This window comes from Mustela nivalis, assembly GCF_964662115.1.
Source record: "Mustela nivalis genome assembly, chromosome: 19".
NCBI classification, from domain to species: Eukaryota; Metazoa; Chordata; class Mammalia; order Carnivora; family Mustelidae; genus Mustela; species Mustela nivalis.
In genome coordinates, this window is record NC_139038.1 from 5,671,174 (window position 1) to 5,690,355 (window position 19,182).

General features: G+C 40.2%; 1 protein-coding gene across 1 annotated transcript in view; it reads right to left on the reverse strand.

Annotated features, from left to right (window-relative positions):
- BAIAP2L1 (BAR/IMD domain containing adaptor protein 2 like 1) overlaps positions 1-19,182 on the reverse strand; it is a 92,755-nt gene that overhangs the window by 16,378 nt on the left and 57,195 nt on the right. Inside the window, exons 4-9 of the mRNA XM_082712754.1 lie at positions 7,251-7,312; positions 7,078-7,149; positions 5,632-5,769; positions 4,817-4,969; positions 2,944-3,111; positions 157-304 (exon numbers count right to left, since the gene is read on the reverse strand). Coding sequence (XP_082568880.1) covers positions 157-304; positions 2,944-3,111; positions 4,817-4,969; positions 5,632-5,769; positions 7,078-7,149; positions 7,251-7,312 — 741 coding nt within the window. The remainder of the gene's footprint in view (positions 1-156; positions 305-2,943; positions 3,112-4,816; positions 4,970-5,631; positions 5,770-7,077; positions 7,150-7,250; positions 7,313-19,182) is intronic.

Here is a 19,182-nt window from a genome sequence, read left to right on the forward strand (position 1 = left end):
CAAGCCAACTTCCCACTGAGCCCAGAGAATGACTGGGGGCTCAATCCCACGACCCCAAGATCACGACCCAAAACCAATAGTCAGATGCCCAACTGCGTGCGCTACTCAGGCACCCCTAAAAAGGTATTTTAAAAGAAATCAAAATAAATATCTTACCTGTTGAATTCTTTATCTTTTCTGAATTCTGTCCAACTGTTGCTGGGTTATTAAACATATCGATCAAAGGACTAGTATATGCTCTGGCTGAAGGAGCTGGGGGCACTTTTGGCGAATATTTCGAAAGAGTGTCATAATCTTTCCCAACCTGTGAAAAATTCCTCATTAGTTTAATATTAGTGTTAACACAGCGACAGAATTATAGAGATTCCCAGGACTATTTTAACATGCTTTAAATTCCACTTTCTTCCCAAAGTTCTCTGGGTTGGATGGCAATGCCCCATTCTGAATTATTATTTCAAGAATATCACATTCTTTTTTTCATTTTTGCCTTCTTTTTTTTTAAAGGCAATTACTCCCCCTTTCCCCGATTTCCTACCACCTCCTAGCAACCACTAATTTACTTTCTGTCTCTATGGATTTTAGGTTTCCCTCTTAGGTACTTCTTGGCTATAAGATTCTACATTTATCTTTTAAAGAAGATTTTATTTATTTATTTGAGAAAGAGAGATTGAGAGAATGAGTGGGAGGAGGAGCAGAGAGATAAGCAGACTCCTTGTGAAGCAGCACCCTAGATCCTGTGATCATGACCTGAGCTGATGGGAGATACTTAACCAACTGAGCCACCAGGTGTCCTAGGATTCTATGCTTAAAATAACTTTTCCAAGGAATTTTGAGTGCATTGCTCCATTGATTTCTAACATCTTGTTTTGATAAAAAGAAATCTGGTACCAGTGGCATTCTCTTTTCTAAGTTATCTATTTTTCCCCCTCTCTGGAAGTTTTTAGAAATTTCTCTCTATCCCCTTTGGCAACTTGACCACAATCTCTCAAGGTTTAGTTTTTTCCCATTTGTCCAGGCTCACTGTGGCTGCTGTGTTAAAGACTAGGCAGAGTCAACTACAGTATTCTCTGCAGGGACCACAGTCAGGGCAGTGGAGGGGTGAGAAGTGGCTGGACTTGGATATGCTGTGAAGGTGGAAATAATAGGACGTGCCCAGGGGTTGGCTGTGGGGTGGGGGGAGGAGGCAGGGAGTGGGGAGAGAGAGGGAGTCCACATTTGTGCCCAAGCTATGGAAGGATGGAGCTGCCATCTTCTGGATGGGGAAGACCAGAGGAGCCTGTTTAGAGTAAGAAAATCAGTCATCTGCTTTTAGTCATCTGCTTTTTAAGTTGAGTTTGAGATCCCCATTAGACATCTGGAGATGATTGTGAGAAGGCAACTGGGTATCTCCAGTCTGTCTAACATTATGTTTACATCCTCTCTCCGTTTTTGTTCTGTGTTTTGGGAGAGCTCTTTGGATTAATTTCCCAAGCAGTTCCATTCCATTAATGAGCCCATCCCTTGGTGTGGAGGTTTTCTTGTTTATGTTCTTTGTTGGGGTGGGGGGAGGAAAATTTTAAAAAGCTATTTTAGAAAAATTTCAAGCATGTATAAAGGAGAAAGAACAGCACAGTAAATCTCCCTGTACCCAACACCCAGCTCCAACAATTAAGGATTCATGGCCAATATTGTTTCGTATATGCTACACCCATCTTCCCTTGTGCCTGGAATATGCTGGAGCAAATCCCAGACATTTCAATTGTGAATAATAATCCATTTTTAACTTAGCTGATTCTCCTCTGGGGACATAGTATCTTTTCATTTCTTTAAGATTTCTCCTCTGCCCTACTGCCTCTGTTGCCTCCAATATTGGTTATTTCCGTTTCTTCTTTCAGTGTGTCTTTTCATGATATTAGTTTTCCTCACTTGTTCAGGGATTCCTGATGATCTGTCCATCTCTGTATTGCGCAGCATTGCCTATTTTTTTGCCTATTTATCTTAGTCTGTGCATCGCCTACTTTCGTTATCGCAGACTACCCGCAGTGAGGTGGGTGGGGACAGAGAAGACACAGCCAGGAAGGTGCCCGGCCTCTTCTGCAGAAACAGTTTCAGCCAGTGGACAAAAGCCCCTGTTGCCTACTGGTTGGGACAGGAGGAAGAAACGGACCAGCTTAGAGGATGTGAATCGTCTAGAACCGACCACATACAGGAACACGACATGCCATTCTCCGCCCTCTCCGCTCTGAGCTCACTGCTCTGCCCTCTGCTGCAGTCTTGCCCTGCAGGTGCTCAGGGCTGAGATTTTCTTTTCTCTTGATTCTCCACACACGGATCTTGCCTTTCTCTCTTTGATACTCCTTCAGTGTTTCTGGCCCACTGACAGCCCCTTCTCTTATTCCCCATGCGGTTATGGATCTATTCTGTAGGTTGTCAACTAGCCTTTAGCATCTGTGCTTTCATTTCAGAGGTTAGGGTGGACCCATGTGTATAAACTATGCACAGGATCCAAATTTCCATGTCTGCAAAAAGTAATAAAGCCAAGGTGCAAGGAGCGGCAAACTACAATGTTTGATTTCATTACCTTGCATACTTTGGTGGCTACTTTTTTCTGAAGTGCCTTATGTTGTGATGAATGGCACCAGACTTTTGCTAATTATTTTCTAAGACACCTATGCCTCCTTCACTGGAGATAAACTTATGAAGTTAGAATCCTTACAATTAAAAGCAGTAACAATAACATCTCCAAAACAAGGATAATAGAGTTGGACACAGCACGACGCAGTGCTGAGCACTGCACAGCTAATGTCAAATCTGAAGGTAAGGGGATCAGAGTGAGACAAGGGAGGCCCTGGAAGAGGGAAGGCCTGTGACGCCACCACTGAAGGCCTTCATCCTTCGTGCACATTTGGCCCTAGTCCTATCAGTAAACACATAACTGAAATCTCGGAGAGAACCCATCCCTACCATGCTGCTTCTCTCGATCATCGGCGAGGGCTGGGGCGTCCCAGACACGGGGGTCGAGCTTGGGGTCCTTATTTCCTCGATCATATTCATGATCTTCTCAGGCACTTTGGTAGCGTCACCACAGGTTTCCTGCCACCGGGGCAGCTTGGAATTGAGTAATTCTGCAGACTGTGAATCAGAGGGAAACATAACAAAACACAAATGTGTACTGTTCAAGGAGCTGAGAAAATATTAGTCAAATATTAGTGATTATGTTTTACGGGCTTGCCACCAGAAGTGTCAAGAGCTCTGTGTCAAATTCAGGGAGCACTTAATCATCTATGAGCTTTCGTCCCGTGTTATTTGCTGCGAGAGCTGTGGGCCCCCGTTCTACACGAGCTGCCCTCTCCCTTGGAGTGAAGGCAGAGCTGGAGACTGACGCAGAATGAGCTCAAACAGGAAAATGGAAGGGTTGAGCAATCTTACTAAGCCCCACTGTTTCCCGAGTGGCCCCAGAGCTGCTGATCAGTGTTTTCTTCCTCCCACTCCCAAGAGAGGGCAAAACCCTCACCCCAAACCACCGATGGCCTCGGACTGTAGCCCTGACACGCTGATTGCTTGGGCCTGCTTTGTTCAAAGAGCCACTAAAAGGACTAGGATGCTGGAGCCAGAAAGGGAAGGCACAGAAGTGGATTTCAGAGAGGTGAAGACTCTTCCAGTGGAGAAAAGAAGTGGACTTTGTTGCTAAAAAGCGTAACTGGAATCCAAAGTTAAGCATAAGCGTCTGCCACCAACTAGAGCTCTCTGCAAATAGGCCAGGTTGCCTTGCGACAGAGTTAGCACCCCATCACTGGCAGGGCTAGGCCACAGGAAGAGCTTCAGGGTCACTTAACTTATGACCCTGTCAGCAGGACACCCTCACCATGGAAACGGACACTGGTGAAATGAGTACAAAGTGATTGTCCAATACCGCAATTCTTTCCTTTCCTGTAACAATGTTAGATCTTAGGGCTTTAGATTTGGTAGATGAATGGTCCTTAAAGTTGCAAAACGTTATGGAATGTGTAACAGATGACCGATGGGTACACACAAGGCCAAGTTTTTTTCCCCTGAAAAAGAGGAAGCTGCCTTATTTTCAAGCTCTTAGGAAGCTTCTACCATGGAGTACTCCCTAAATTATTATAAATAACAATGAATATTTGACTTCACTCAATGCTAGTTTTAGATGCCAATAAAATTTATAATAAAAAAAAAAAAAAGGAAAGGAAAGTAACATATATCTTGTAATGATTCCTGGGGGGGTAAAACCTCACAACCATGTGTGCTGGAAGGAGGGCAGTAAAGCCAGTTCCACAGGTGATGAGATCACGAGGAAACACCTTGAAGAGGAATGAAAAAGGAACCACAACTGTCTTGATGCTGTTAGTGGGTCTGCAGCTGAGACAGAACTTCCAGGGACACCTCTGTGCATGGACTCCCAAGGCAAACACTCAAACTACCCAGGTGGGGTGGGCCTGGGGCCCCTGGGACTCATCCCATGGCTCTGGTGAAGACACTGAGCTGAGGATGCATTCGAAAGAGTCTGAGAAAAGCTGACTCGTAGGTGAGAAAAGAAAAAAGTACTAACTCTTGATTATTAAGCATTATTTTATGAAAGATTCTAAATACGTACTACTAAATTAATCTCATAAGCAATATTTAATCATTTCATCCATATTTCTGAAAGTTTACATATCCACATGGGCCAAGAGGTATTTTTTTGGCATCTCTTCTCATCGGCAAACTAGGCCCACTGCTTTACATTGAGACACGTGGAAAGTGAAGCATTCCAAGGGCGTTTGAATATGAAATTAAATTATTAATAATGCAACAAAACTTGCTGTCACAAACCCACCTGTAAATGATAATAATGTAAGTGGTTTGCAAAGCTACAGTGTTTGTCTACCAGAAAGCAGAAGCGCCTTTTCTCTTCAAGTAGAGCTTCTTTGCAACCATCTGCAATAAATTTCTGGATTTCACTCTGGCGAGACGTAACAGTTTCTACATACTAGGAAAATAAATAATAATTATACAAGTATGTCATGAGGAATCAAATAGCTGAACAGCCAGACATTTATCTTGTGCCATCTTTACACTTAGTTTATTTTGAAATGGAGTAAACACTAAATGCAGATAAACATGAGATAAAATAACAAATTTGTAACCTGAGCTGAGCAGGTATCACCATTCTCATTAAGATCCCTGACTCGTGTGTGGAAGGACGTTGCCAAAGGCCTTACATTCTGCGCTGGGCAATCTGCACAAAATATTACTTCATACTTCAGGGATAAGATTATGTTCTATTGGAAAATCAAGGGCTTTGAAACCAGAAAGTTCAAATTTAAACCCTAGTTCTAAGTAACAACTTGGCCTAAGCCCCATTTTCTTCATCTGTAACATGGGGAGAGTAATGCTAATCACGGCACATCTCTTACCAACACCTCCCCCACCAACCCCAAATCAGGAGAAAATGCCAATGTTTTTAGGAGGCTAATTATTAACCCTGGAAAGCTCTGTAGCCTTCAGCTCAAACCAAGTAAAATATGCTCGTTTTTAACTTCAACAGCAGCACAGCCGTGAGTGGATGAAATATAAGCCGACTGAGCTAAGCAAGCATCCCTGTAAATTGTACAAATTGTCAACAAAATCAAATAGTGCTTTAGAGTTCACCTCAATTTCTTTGTGTTCGTATTTGAGTGCATTTCGTCCTCCTTGACTTTTCCTTCTGAGCTTCTTCAACTCTGCTTGAGATTTCTCCAGAGAGTCTAATTTATTCCTGTGTTCCGCTTGGTATCTTTTGAGAGTTGCCTGTAAGTTAAAGTTGTGCTGATTTGAGTGCGGCACCACCCCAGCTGCTGGGCAGGTACAGGGGCTGACATTTCCACTGGGCATCGCCCTGCACACCCTCACCTCATACCGCTCCCTCCCTTCAGCATGTAGCTTTGTCTGACCTAAGTCCCCTGTTCATACAAGGGACGAATGACCCCAAGGGAGCGCTTAGAAGAAAAGAACGTCTTTTCTTTTATTCCTTGTTTTCTCACATTTTTTAGGAAACAACGTTACGTGCTTTGGTGAATTAAAAAACAATATTAAGTCACATGCTTCTGTTTTATGATTTACAATTTTAAAAAACAGAATGAACAAGTGCAAGCACTTCAGATTATTGTGGGTGCTGTGTAGCAAGGTGTTTCTGGAGCTTCACAGACCTGGGTTAGAATTCTGATGAAATCCTTCACTTCCTGTTTGATCTCAGCAACTACTTATTTCTCTAAAGTTCATGTTTTCCCTTTAATCTGTACAGTGAGGATAAGAATGGCTACATTATGGGATGTACATGTAGGGATAAAAATCTGATAATGTATGGAAAATGCTTGCCATTACATCCCCCTCAGCCGCTGTCGACTGTCCTGCCACCTTCCTCCAGAGTACACAAAGCACAGGCACACGGGGCAGTGGGGTGACGACGCCGCTTACTGCTACACGGGGCTCTTGGTGAGAAGGGCACTCTGAATGGCAAAGAAAGCAGCTATTCAATAGCAGGTAAGAGAGATGGAAAGAGCCATGTGACAGGGCTGGAGGGTCAGGCAGGAGAAAACAGCTGGAGTCATCAATACCTGGTGACAGGCAAGGGACCCCACACAGGAGCAGTCTCTACTGAATGGACCTGGGAGCTCTGGGGAGCCCTATGTGGTGTTCTCCCACCCACATCCCACATCCTGAAGTGCTGGTTTGTGAAAGCAACAGCTGCAGCTACACTAATACAGATGCAGATGTTGTCACTATACCTGTGTTCTTTGAAAACAATGCTTTCTAGAAGCAGGAGGATTCCTTGCAATATTTTCCTCTCTGCTTTTTTTTTCCCCCTCTCTGCTTTTTAATAAAGATCCCAAGTGTTAAAGCAAAGAGGGCACCCAGCTCCAAGGGGCCTTGTCAGTTTCATGCCTTCTGTGTATATACTCAACACTAAGCTCTGTCCATGTTTTCTGCTGCTGAATAAACAGTGAGAGAAAGTTCTCCTCCGGCTCAGAGATCACGTGGCCCAGCCTCCCAGAACACCAGGCCCCCATGATCCATACCCATCTCCAAACATGGAGGTGGAGAAAAGCATGTACTCACATTCATGTATTTTACATCAAGTTCTATCTTCTTCTCCAGCTCATGTATAATTTCTTTATGGAATTTTCTGAACTGTTAACAAAAGCAATTAAAAAGTCACACCAGATTTGAGACATTAAGCAACATAAAATTTAGAAATTAAATATATTTTATTTTATAAGTAGTTTACATACATTTTCATCAAGACTCTCATTGAGTTTCTTGTGGGTACTTGAAATCTCTATGAGAACATGGCCTGTGAAGAAAACCAGATGTTAAGGGGAAAAGTCACTGTGTGGCTTTTGTAAAGATATTAAACAAAGTAAAATAATGGAATGAAGCCATAATCTACTGCTGTCCTCCGGTGCCTGGAAGCATCAGGCCCTGGCATGTCAGAAACACCGCCTGCATACCCATGGTTGGGCTGATGCCAGAGGGACCCCAGGACCTAGCAAACTTACTCTACAACACTGTTCATCCAAAGAATGTCAACTTTGTCTTCAAATTCATATCATGCTTTCTATATTTTCTCATTCCCTAAGCTGAATCTATTTATCTGATTTAATTTTTAAATTCTCTTATGCAAGATTATCATGGTCATTATAGTAACTAACTATAGGAACAAATGACTTATTTTTATCTAATCCCCAGAGTAATCTGATTATCTGTCAGGCATAAAAGATAAAGGTTATTTTTTCTCATATTAGTTCTTATATCATTTTGGAAAATATTAATACCATGGGAAAATGCAGCAAGGACAGTGTTCTGCCTCATATCTCCAGAGACTACCTCAATTCTTTGAAACAAGTACAGGCACATGAAGAATATTCCTAATTGAGCTTTACTCCAAAAGGAGCAAGACAACCACTTGATTTCCAAAGTACATCTCTTGCAGTTTGAGGCAGTGTGATGCATCTCTGCTCCTAAACTCTGATAAAGGTGAACAAGCGCCTCTCCCTGTTCACTTATCTATAGGAACCAAATGGGTCTGATAACTAAGAACTGGAAAAAATAGTATCATATTGGAACGACCACCAGACCATATGTGTTCAAACAGCATCATTTGGAACAATCACCAGACCATATGCGTAACAAAATGTGTTGGGTAGATCCTCCCACAGTTTGGTAGGAATTCCTTGGGTAAACTGAAATGCTCCAGATGAAGAATTAAAATTAAGACGGTGGTAGATACGGGGGAAGAGAAAGAATACCAATTAGACTGTGACTTCAGCTATCACCTTTACACAAATGATACTATGGTGCTCCGTTTTAGAAAGAGTTAAGACATGTGACTCTCAGGGAGCCTGGGTGGCTCAGTTGATAAATGTCTGCCTTAGACTCAGGTCATGATCCCAGGTTCCTGAGATTGAGCCTCATATTGGGCTCCCTGCTCATCAGGAAGCCTGTTTCTCCCTCTCCCACTCCCCCTGCTTGTGTTCCTTATCTCACTATCTATCTCTCTGTCAAATAAATAAATAAAAATCTTAAAAAAAAAAAAAAAGACACTTGACTCTCAAATGGCCAGTCTCGTCCTCCTACCCCATCTTCAGACTAAGAAATTCAGCCTCTTCCTGAACATGTCCACCTGGATGTCTCATTAGGTACGCTCACATTCAACATGTCTAAAAGTGAATTCACCCCATATTCTCCAATCCCAGCTGTTGGTTGCCAGCTCACAGCCGGTCACATGGGGTTGACACTTCACCCATATGTCACACTCAACAACAAAGACTCATTCCGTTGTGCAGGAGTGTCATCACTTGCGCCAGCCTCTAGGGTGAAATAACGCCCTTTTACTCATCCTGCTTCCTTCAGCAACAAATGTGCCAGCCCTTCCCTGCCTGGGAGAGAATGTATGTGGGAATGGCTTCTGAAGTCTCTGTGAGCCCAATCATCTGTCCCATGAGGGGTGGGGAAAGAGGCTCCCTAGTCTGTCCCCCACCACTTGGACATTCAAACCCACCACTTGGACCTCTTAGGTCTTGCCCCTTGAGCTCTTATCATTTCTCTTGGCTCCCAGATTGTTCTCTTCCAGACCCTCTTCCTCAGGGATGCCACAGATCCCTCAAAATCAACTGTACCAGGTCATTTCCCCAGTCCCCATGGTGTCCCAGATAAACCAACTCCTCAGCATGAAGCCCACTGTGAACAACGCTGCTTAAAATAACCATAGCATGATGGGGACAGAGACTCTCCTCATTAGGTTATAAGTACATAACTTATAAGTCCCTAAGCAGCCTGAGGTTCTAGGAACCTCTAACAGAACAGCCTGCTGGATAAACCCGAGAGTGAGGGCAGACACATCCCCAGCACTCACCCCTACCACACCAAGGTATTAAGATACCTGCTCTCCATCCTGAATGACACCGACTTCATTTCTCCCATAATTAAGTTCTCCTAAAGCTCAACATGAAACAAATGAGTTCTTCACAAAGGAAGCCTTCACATGACCAAGAATATAATTATATTAATACGTCATTTTATCATTTAGTGATTTCAGATACTGAAATAGTCTGAGTTACTTTCACATCCATTTTAAACCCTATAAATAACTCCTGGCTGGAGATGAACAACAACAGCAACAAAATCCCCACTTCAATTACTTGAAAAGTAAGCACTCCATTCTTGGCATGGCAAGTCAGATCTACTTCTTAAAAAAGGTTTAAAAATAACTGTGCTTAAATCACAGTGATTCGGGCTACATTCAAGTCACTCATTTTTCTTCCCAAACCATCATGAACTTTATCACTACAACCTTGTATCATGTGGATCTCTGGGAAGCATGTTGCCAAAACAAAAGCATGTGCTAGTGCAGTTCTCCGCTCTCGGGTGAAAGGCAGCACTGCCCAACCTGGTGCTCAGGCCCTGAGGCCACTCCCGCCCTGGGCGGTTTTCTCCCTTCAGGCAGCTCGGTGGAAAGGCTCACTGAAACAGCCCATTCACTCTGTGGGCAGGAAGGGAACACCTGACCTTATTCTTGTTATTCCTGTCCCTCAGTTCGTGGAATTTAAATGCTGACTTTATGGCAGCAGCAGTCCTTGGTCAAAAGAAGGATTAGAAAACATCTTTACTGTGATTATGGGAGCTGCCAAAAGTGTATCTTAAAACAGAAAATGAAAACAGCCTTTATGTTCACTCTACAGAAGTTTATTCTTAAATACAGCAAGTGTTACTTTATGTCTAAAATGTGGCATCACACACGTTTATTTACTCCTAGCCCTGTAACCTAATTTTTCATAAATTACATTTGAGAAGAAAAAAATTTTTTTCAAGGAGAGGGTGGAGCACAGCCCAGATTCTAATGGAGCAGAACTAAATACACACCCAAACAGGAACCAATGTGCTGGTCTCAAATCATAGCACTGTATGTACTGGATCAACCATTTCCTTTTTCCCTTTTAGGTTCTGAGTAAACATTCTGGGAAGAAACACGTAGTAAGTACAGTAATATGACTCAGTCTGAGTAAATTACATATTCTCAAATGGCAATATTAAAGTAATTTAAATATATACATATTTCAAAATCATGAACTTGACATTGCTAAAAGTCAATGTCTACCATCAGTTTTTCCCTAAAATTCATACAAATAGCTGACAGTGATATCACTCCAATTTTAGGAGCTATGAACAAACATGTCCAAAAATTTGGACAATACTATATAAAGATATGAATTTAGTCAATAAACAGAATGGACTTTTAAACAGTTAAATAAAATTAGAGAGTATTACTGATAAGAACACATAGAAAGTTTTCATTTGAAGTATAGATTAGTCATTGGACTATTAATATACTTTCTACTAGATAATTCTTCATCAATTCATGGTATAAATTTAGAGAAGCCAAATGGAGAGTAATCAAGGACATGAGCAGCACAGAACAGGAGCTAACTGTGCAGGCACACATATTTCCATTTATATTCAGTCATGGATAATCAGAATACTGTATTTCCAGAAAGCACAGAGCATTGACTGAGTTACACACTACTTCCTCCATGTTATGTCAAGTGGAATCAGACAAAAAATGACAAGATGGAAGCCAACCTACTGTGGACCTAAAGTTACACGCTATGAATTAAAGTAAACCTGACCAAAAATGTAGTTAGAAAAAGGGTCTATTTTTTTCTGACAATTCTCAAATATCAAATGTGATGAGGAGAAAATATAATGGAAGCAAAAGGAAACTACATGCAGATGGGATATGTGTGTATCCTACGGATTAGAGTCACCAGCACTGAATTAGTACAGAGGCAGATTAGTAACTATGAACATGTGACTAAACTTGAAAGGCTTTGCCCGCCTCTAAGAATAGCCCTCAGTAGCTGCCCACCCAAAGTCCCAAGATGCAGTCAGAGGTGTTCTCTTCTGGTCAGTGTCAGTACTATACCAGTAACATCATGCAAAGAGGAACAATGCAAAAAATAAAAAAATAAAAAAAATCGGGTAAGCATTTCATCCAATATTTCTCCAGATGCCTAGCTTCTGACTTAGCCAGTGGTAGTACCACAGTTCTAATTAATGTCTTGTATGGAAACTGTAATTATTCTACCACTGACTGTGATTTGTAACATCCTATGAAAACAGGTGGGACAGGGGCACCTGGGTGGCTCAGCGGGTTGGAGCCTCTGCCTTCGGCCCAGGTCATGATTCCAGGACCCTGGGATTGAGCCTCGCATTGGGCTCTCTGCTCAGTGCAGAGCCTGCTTCTCTCTCTCTCTCTCTCTGCCTACTTGTGTTCTCTGTCAAATAAATAAATAAAATCTTAAAAAAAAAAAAAAGAAAGAAAACAGGTGAGACAAACAGAAATTATACATTAGAATTATATAATGTTCCAAAGTTCTTTTATAGTCTGAGATGAAAGTAAAGTGCCAAGGAACATCTGACTTTGATAAGAAAAAATGCCACTGGGGTTGCCATGAAAAGAATAAAGAATAAAGCATCTAACTACCAAGTGAATAGACAGGGAAAAAAAACAACCAGTCAAAAAGAGGTCAACTGAAGACGTGAACACAGAGCAAAACATAATTACACTGAATGTAAATGGACTATATAATCCAATTAAAAGACAAAGATTGTTAGGATTAAAAAAACAACACACAATTATATTTTGCTTATAAGAGATATACCTTAAATACAGGGATAGAGAGTAAAAGGATGGAGTAAGATACATAGCAAATACTAACCAAAAGAAAGCTAATGTAGGCTTATTAAAACCAAACAAGGCAAAGTAGTCAAAGAAGGTGAGAAACATTATTAGATATAAAAAGAATCATTTCATAAGGAAAAAGTTCAATTCATCTGGAAGATAGAAAACTTTTTCATTTGTATGCATCATTAACATAGTCTCAACATATTTAAACTAAAACTGAATAATAAAAAGAAATATATAAGTCAGTAATAATTATAGGAGACTTCAATATACTTCTCTTAGTAAAGGAGACAAAAGCAGACAAAAATATCACTACAGATATAGATGACCTGAATGATAAATACATCTAGTGAACATATATAGAATACAGTATCTGGTAACTTCATTTTTAAAGCAAACAGTATGTTAAAAAGGGATCAAAAGAAAGGCTCACTGTATTTCAAAGGACTGAAATCATACTGAGTATACTCTTTAACCACAGCAAAATTAAACTAGGAATCACTAACAGACAGGTAACCATAAAATGTCCATATACTGGGAATGAAGAAACAGACTTTCAAATAACCCACAGGTCAAAGAAGGAATCACAATAGTAGTTAAAATTATTTTGAAGTGAAATATTAAATATAGTATATAAGAACATGTATGATGCAACTAAAGTTGTAGTTAGAGGAGATTTATAGCCTTCAAATGCATATCAGAAAAGAATGGGTGAGGAAAAAAAAAATCAATGCTCTAAATACTCAAGAATTTAATGGAATACTATCTAATAATAAAAAGAAATTAACTACTGACAGACAGAACATGGATAAATTTCCAAAATACAGTAAAAGAAAGAAGCCAGACTAAAAAAGCTACATATTGTATGATTTCATTTATAAAACACTCCATAAAAGGCAAAACTGACAGTATCTGATAAACAAATCTGCCTGCTCTGTGACCTAGCAATTTTACTCTTAGATCTATTCCCAGGAGAAATGAGCACATTTGTTTATCAATAGACAAGCACAAGATTGTTCATAGCAGCTTTATTCGTATCTTCAACTCAGAAACAACTCAAAACTATCTATAAACACCACAATGGATAAATTGTAGAATAAACTTATACAATGGAGCAAGACCCAAAATCAGTATATAATTTCCTACCAAATCCTTGGCTAACACCTAAATTGCACACACATAGGGTGAGACTCTAAGAAAATCAGCAGCTGGAAAGATGTGGAGGTTAGCAGAGATTCTCAGTAGACACACAGTACTAGGAATAGAGAGTTGGGAATTCAAGTCCCACCAAGTGAGAAAGGCTTGGTAAATACCACAGACTTCCCCTTGACATCCAGTAGGGACATGCCTTTGGAATAAAACTAAATCACAGGACTAAGGGAACCACAAGAAAAAATCTACAATTAAGCCTCTACAAATCAGGGTTATCCACTAGTATGCCTACTAGAATAAAACTTCACAATCAAAATATGTAGAGACTCAATTGTTTATCACAATATTCAGCACAGGAAAAAAAAATCAGTAGACAGGGTGAATGGCAAACCTATAAACTTTGTACTCCTTTTAGTGGTTTTTTGGGGGGTATTCTAAAATATATTATTTTATAATTGTAATAATACTTAAATTTATTTAATATAAATAATTTGTAATATATTATAAATTGATACAACTTTTTTCCTTTTGTAACTGGTTTACTTAGTACCTTGTCCTCAAGGTTCATCCACCTTACAGGAAGTGTCAGAATTTCATTTAAGACTGAGTAATACTCCCTTGTATGAATATTTCACATTTCATTTATACCTTCATCACTTGGAAAAAAATGTTGATGGACACCTGAGTTCTTTCTACCTCTTGGCTATTGTGAGTAATGCTGCTATAAAAACATGAGTGAGCAAATTATCTCTTCAGGATCATTTTTTAAATAAAATTTTTTTGGTTAAAAATTTGATTTACTTATTTGACACAGAGGGAGAGAGAAAGCACAAGCTGGGGGTACGGGCAGAGGGAGGGAGAAGCAGACTCCCTACTGAGCAGCAAGCCCAATGTGGGACTCCATCCCAGGACCCTGGATCACCAACCTGAGCCAAAGGCAGATGCTTAACCCACTGAGCCACCCAGGCACCCAAGACCTTTTTATTTTTTGAATTCAAGTATAATTAATATACAGTGTTATATTAAGTGGATGTAAATTTTAAATAATTCCAGAACTATTTTAGATATATCATCGATTGAGAAAATATATAAATATGTTAAGGTTATTGGGAGCCAATGTTCACACACATTTCCAAAATATGTAAGTGCATAAGGTTATTTTTGTATGTCCAAGTGTATATATGCATATATATGTATATACATAGGTCTGTTTTTGTGTATATGTATGTTTACAGTATACACGATATATATGTATATATTTCCTAGCTCTGTTTGCTTAAAAATCCAAGAGCAATGAGCAATGAGCATACCTAATATTCAAATTGTACCTTCTAATATCATTCTCTACTATAAAAGGAAGTATCACTCAGAAAAAAATGGCCTTTGATTCCACAACTGAGAAGAGACAAAGTGAGACTGGAACATACCATTATGCAAGAAAGTGAGGAAATATACAAAAATAAATGAATGAATAAATGAGTGAATGAATGGATGAGAGTCAGCCTGAAGGAGCTCCTACTGGCCAAAATACAGGACAGTTTGAGCACCAAAGTAATTAAGGACAATAATAAGTTTTAATTTTTTTTAAATTTACTTATTTGACAGAGAGAGGTCACAAGTAGGCAGAGAGGCAGGCAGAGAGAGAGAGGAGGAAGCAGGCTCCCAGCCAAGCAGATAGCCCGATGCAGGACCCTGAGATCATGACCTGAGCCGAAGGCAGAGGCTTAACCCACTGAGCCACCCAGGTGCCCAGTAATAAGTTTTAAATCATTGAAAAAAATTCTTGGAATCCATGGGCCCACAACAATAAAAAGGCAAGAAAGCAGGGTTCCTGCTAAAAGTAAAACGCCAAGTGCCAACTGATAAACACGGAGGGAGTGTTAGAGTTAGAAAACCATCACTCAATAACAAGTAAACACTGGCCTGGGCAAAATTCATTAACAGATGCGAAATCTAAGAAACAAATGTTGATGAGGAATAAGATATTTGCATAATCTGAAAGTATCACCCCCCCATACCTTAGTAGTAGCAGTAGTAGAAAAAAAATTAACTTTATAGTGAAGAAATCAGACAAACCCTTCACTAGGTCATCATAATTAGTGTCATAAATGAGAGGCAGACGAACACTTTATGTATGCCCAGATCTGATATTCACAGGACCCAAAATGACTTAGACAACATTCTAGCCAAGAAAGTACCTCCTGAATCTAATCACAAAGACCCGGCATTTCAGAGGTAAGATCTTGTGTTCCTGACCATTCATTCCCTTTTAGGGTTTCTGATACAGGTTTATTTCCTACCAATTCTTCAGTCAGTATTAAATCTATTTATTTATTTATTTTTGAAGAAGAATAAAGCTATTTCATCTTCCTCTGGTGGCCAATCCCATGCTGGTTGATGAAGAAGTATGTTGAGTTCTCTGACTCAAACAAGAGTTGTAGCTACAAACCTAAACATTTTTTTCCCTCTTGGAGAGGAGAGGAGTCCTTTTAGACACAGAACAAATGAACTTTTATGTATCGGCCTAGAACAGGTTGCCCAAAGGACATTGTTCTTTTGTAACAAAAGGCCAGGAGCTAATTGCTGATCTGTCAGGGACAGAACACAAGATGTTTAGGAAGAAGAACTCGTGAAGATAAAAGTTTGGGCAAGGAGGCTGGAGAAGAACGGAGTGCTGTGAAAGCAAAAAGATTGAAAGCATTTTCAGAAAGTGAGGTGCTCTAGACTGTAATCACCACAGAGGACTTCGGGGGCACAAAAACTGGACAAAGGTCAGAGCATCTGCAGGAAGATGCAATGGTGCCAGACAAGCCTCTGGTAAGTTCCTTCACCTCCTCTCTCCAGGTAACCTCATGGAGCATCGGTACTCTCAGCTGTATGGTGGTAACTAAATATGTGCTTCACAGGGTTGGTGAGTTTAGTGCTTTCCTGTGGTCTGAAGAGAAGTACTGTTTGGTGAGGTGTGTGCATCCAGACATGAGTAGCAAAGCAGTCCAGTAATGCATAATACCCAAAACCACACCCATATGGCTTTCTTTTGGGGTAAGTACTTGTTTTCTGGAAATGAAGTTCACACACAAGGCGTCAACTTAGAACTAGTTACTACATTTGTTTCAACATTTTTTGTTCCTTATATACATACACATCTATGTATTCTTTCCTATACTTTAATATACTTAAAATGTTTCAGAATTAAACATCTTAAATTAACTCACATTAAAACTTACAAAAAAAGACAAATGGACACCTACCTCTCCTAAACTCAGCTCAGTGTTCCTCTTATGTTTCTTCCCCCATTCCTAGGGTCCCCAAAGGAGAAACTGTCCATCTCCTATTATCAAAAAAGAACACATACAGTATACTCTACTTTCCTCCACCTCATAGCCTTTCCCTTTATTAAACAAAATACTAGACACCTCAGTTTTAAGTACTGACAATCTATAGTTAAACTGTATCAGGAATCACCCCTTTGAGAACAGGTAACATCTGACCAATCACTCACTGTTGGTTAGAAATGAACCACTGAGGGTACTTCTGGTTCTTGCTCCAACATGTAAAAAGCTTGGAAATCATCACTCTCTTAGTCACATCAAGAAACAAGGTGAACAAATCGAAAAACAATAGTGCTTCTCAGATTCATTAGAGAATTATGTTCACAGGTAAAGATTTGCCACCAGAGACCGGCAATATAGAGAATCATCGTTTAGTGGCAGCAGAAACCGATGCTGGGGCCAGTACTGCTAGAAACTTTACAACTGTAACTGATAGTTGCTGGAGGCTCAGCCTGGAGCAGCTTGAGTTAAATACTCCAGGGTGCTCAGTCTTACGGGGGAGTCTCACACTTTCATGACTATTACTGCCTAGAAGCCCCCACCAAGTTCTTACTATGAAGACTACAGAAAATCCTGGGGCTTCTGGTAGGGGAGGGGGAAAATAACCATTTTGAAATCCGCCCAACGTTGCTCTGTCCTTGTTTTGTCCTGTACAAGGAAGGCTAGTCCTCAAGAGAAACTGTTTCACTAAAGCTTTATCTGAACAGAGGGAGGACAATTAGGTAAATCTAGCCCTCTAGCCTTCCTGTCTCACGAAAGTTGGGGGGAGGGGGACGAAGGCTAAGAAACTCTTCTGAAGGTCATACCACAGGTACTGAGACCCACTAAAAACTAAGAACACCCCACAGAACAAAAAATGGAGATTTAAATATAAAATTATAGAATTGTCTGCCTCCTCAATTACTTTACTATTTATATCACCCATCAACAGGGTTTACATCTGACTTCAGTGGGAAGGATTTTGAAGGAAACCTAAAGACAAGAGAGGGTAGAGGGAAATAAAAACAAGGACATCAGAGGAAAACTGAAGTTTGAGATTCTTCCAGAGAAAATCCTATAGGCCAGAAACTTGGATCTACATAAAGAAATGAAAATGAACAAAATAAGACTCATTTCAAAAGGAGTTTGTGCAATGCAGCAGAAGCAGTACTTAGAGGGTAATTTATAGCATTCAATGTGTATGTTAGAAAAGAAAGACATAAAGTCAATAATAAGAGCTTCCAATTTAGGAAAAAGAGAAAGAACAATTTAAACTAAACAAGTGGAAGAAAAGAACTAATAAAAATTAGAGCATAAACAAATGAAAACAGGAAAACAACAAAGAAAAGTCAATGAACTCAAAAGCTAGTTCTTTAAAATACTCCTGGTAAACCTCCAGCTGAGCTAACCTAGAGATAAAGAGAGAAGACACAAATCATAGGAATAACTTGTTTTATTATGCTTGGCTTTATCACACTTTCCAGATATTATATTTTTTATGAATTGGAAGGTCTGTGACAACCCCATGTGAAGTTAGTCCATTGGTGCCATTTCCCAACAGCATTTGCTCACTTTGTGACTGTCACATTTTGGTGACTCTCAAAATTATTCAAGCTTTCTCATTATTATTATATTTGTTATGGTGATCTGTGACCAATGATCTTTGATGTTACTATTATAATTGTTCTGGGGCACCATGAACCTCATCCATAGATATTGCAAACTTAATAAATGTTGTGCTCTCACTAGTCCATGAACCAACAGCTCCCCTACCTCACTTCCTCTCCTCAGGCTTCCCCAAACCCTGAGAAAGACAATATTGAAATTAGGCTAATTAATAATCCTATAATGGCCTTAAAGTGTTTAAGTGAAAAGAAGATCCACACATCTCTCACTTTATTTTTTATTTTTTTTATTTTTTAAAGATTTATTTATTTATTTATTTGACAGAGAGAAATCACAAGTAGATGGAGAGGCAGGCAGAGAGAGAGAGAGGAGGAAGCAGGCTCCCCGCTGAGCAGAGAGCCCGATGCGGGACTCGATCCCAGGACCCGGAGATCATGACCTGAGCCGAAGGCAGCGGCTTAACCCACTGAGCCACCCAGGCGCCCCATCTCTCACTTTAAATAAAAAACTAGATGTGGTTAAGTTTAATGAGGAAGGCATGTCAAAAGCCAAGATAGGCTGAAAGTGAGGCCCTCTTGCACCAGAACAGCTAGCTGAGTGGTGAATGCAAAGAAAAGGTTCTTGAAGAAAATTCTAAGTGCCACTCCAGTGAATACACAAATGATAAGAAAAGAAAACAATCTGCTTGCTGATATGGAGGTAGTTTTAATGGTCTGGATTGAAGATCAAACTAGCCACCACGTTCCTCTAAGCAAAAGCCCAATCCAGAGCAAAACTCCAACCCTCTCTAAGCCCAGGAAGGCTGAGAGGTGAGGAAGCTGCAGAGGAAAAGCTTGAAGCTAGCACCGACTGGCTCATGAAGTTTAATTGAAGAAGCTGTTTCCATAACAG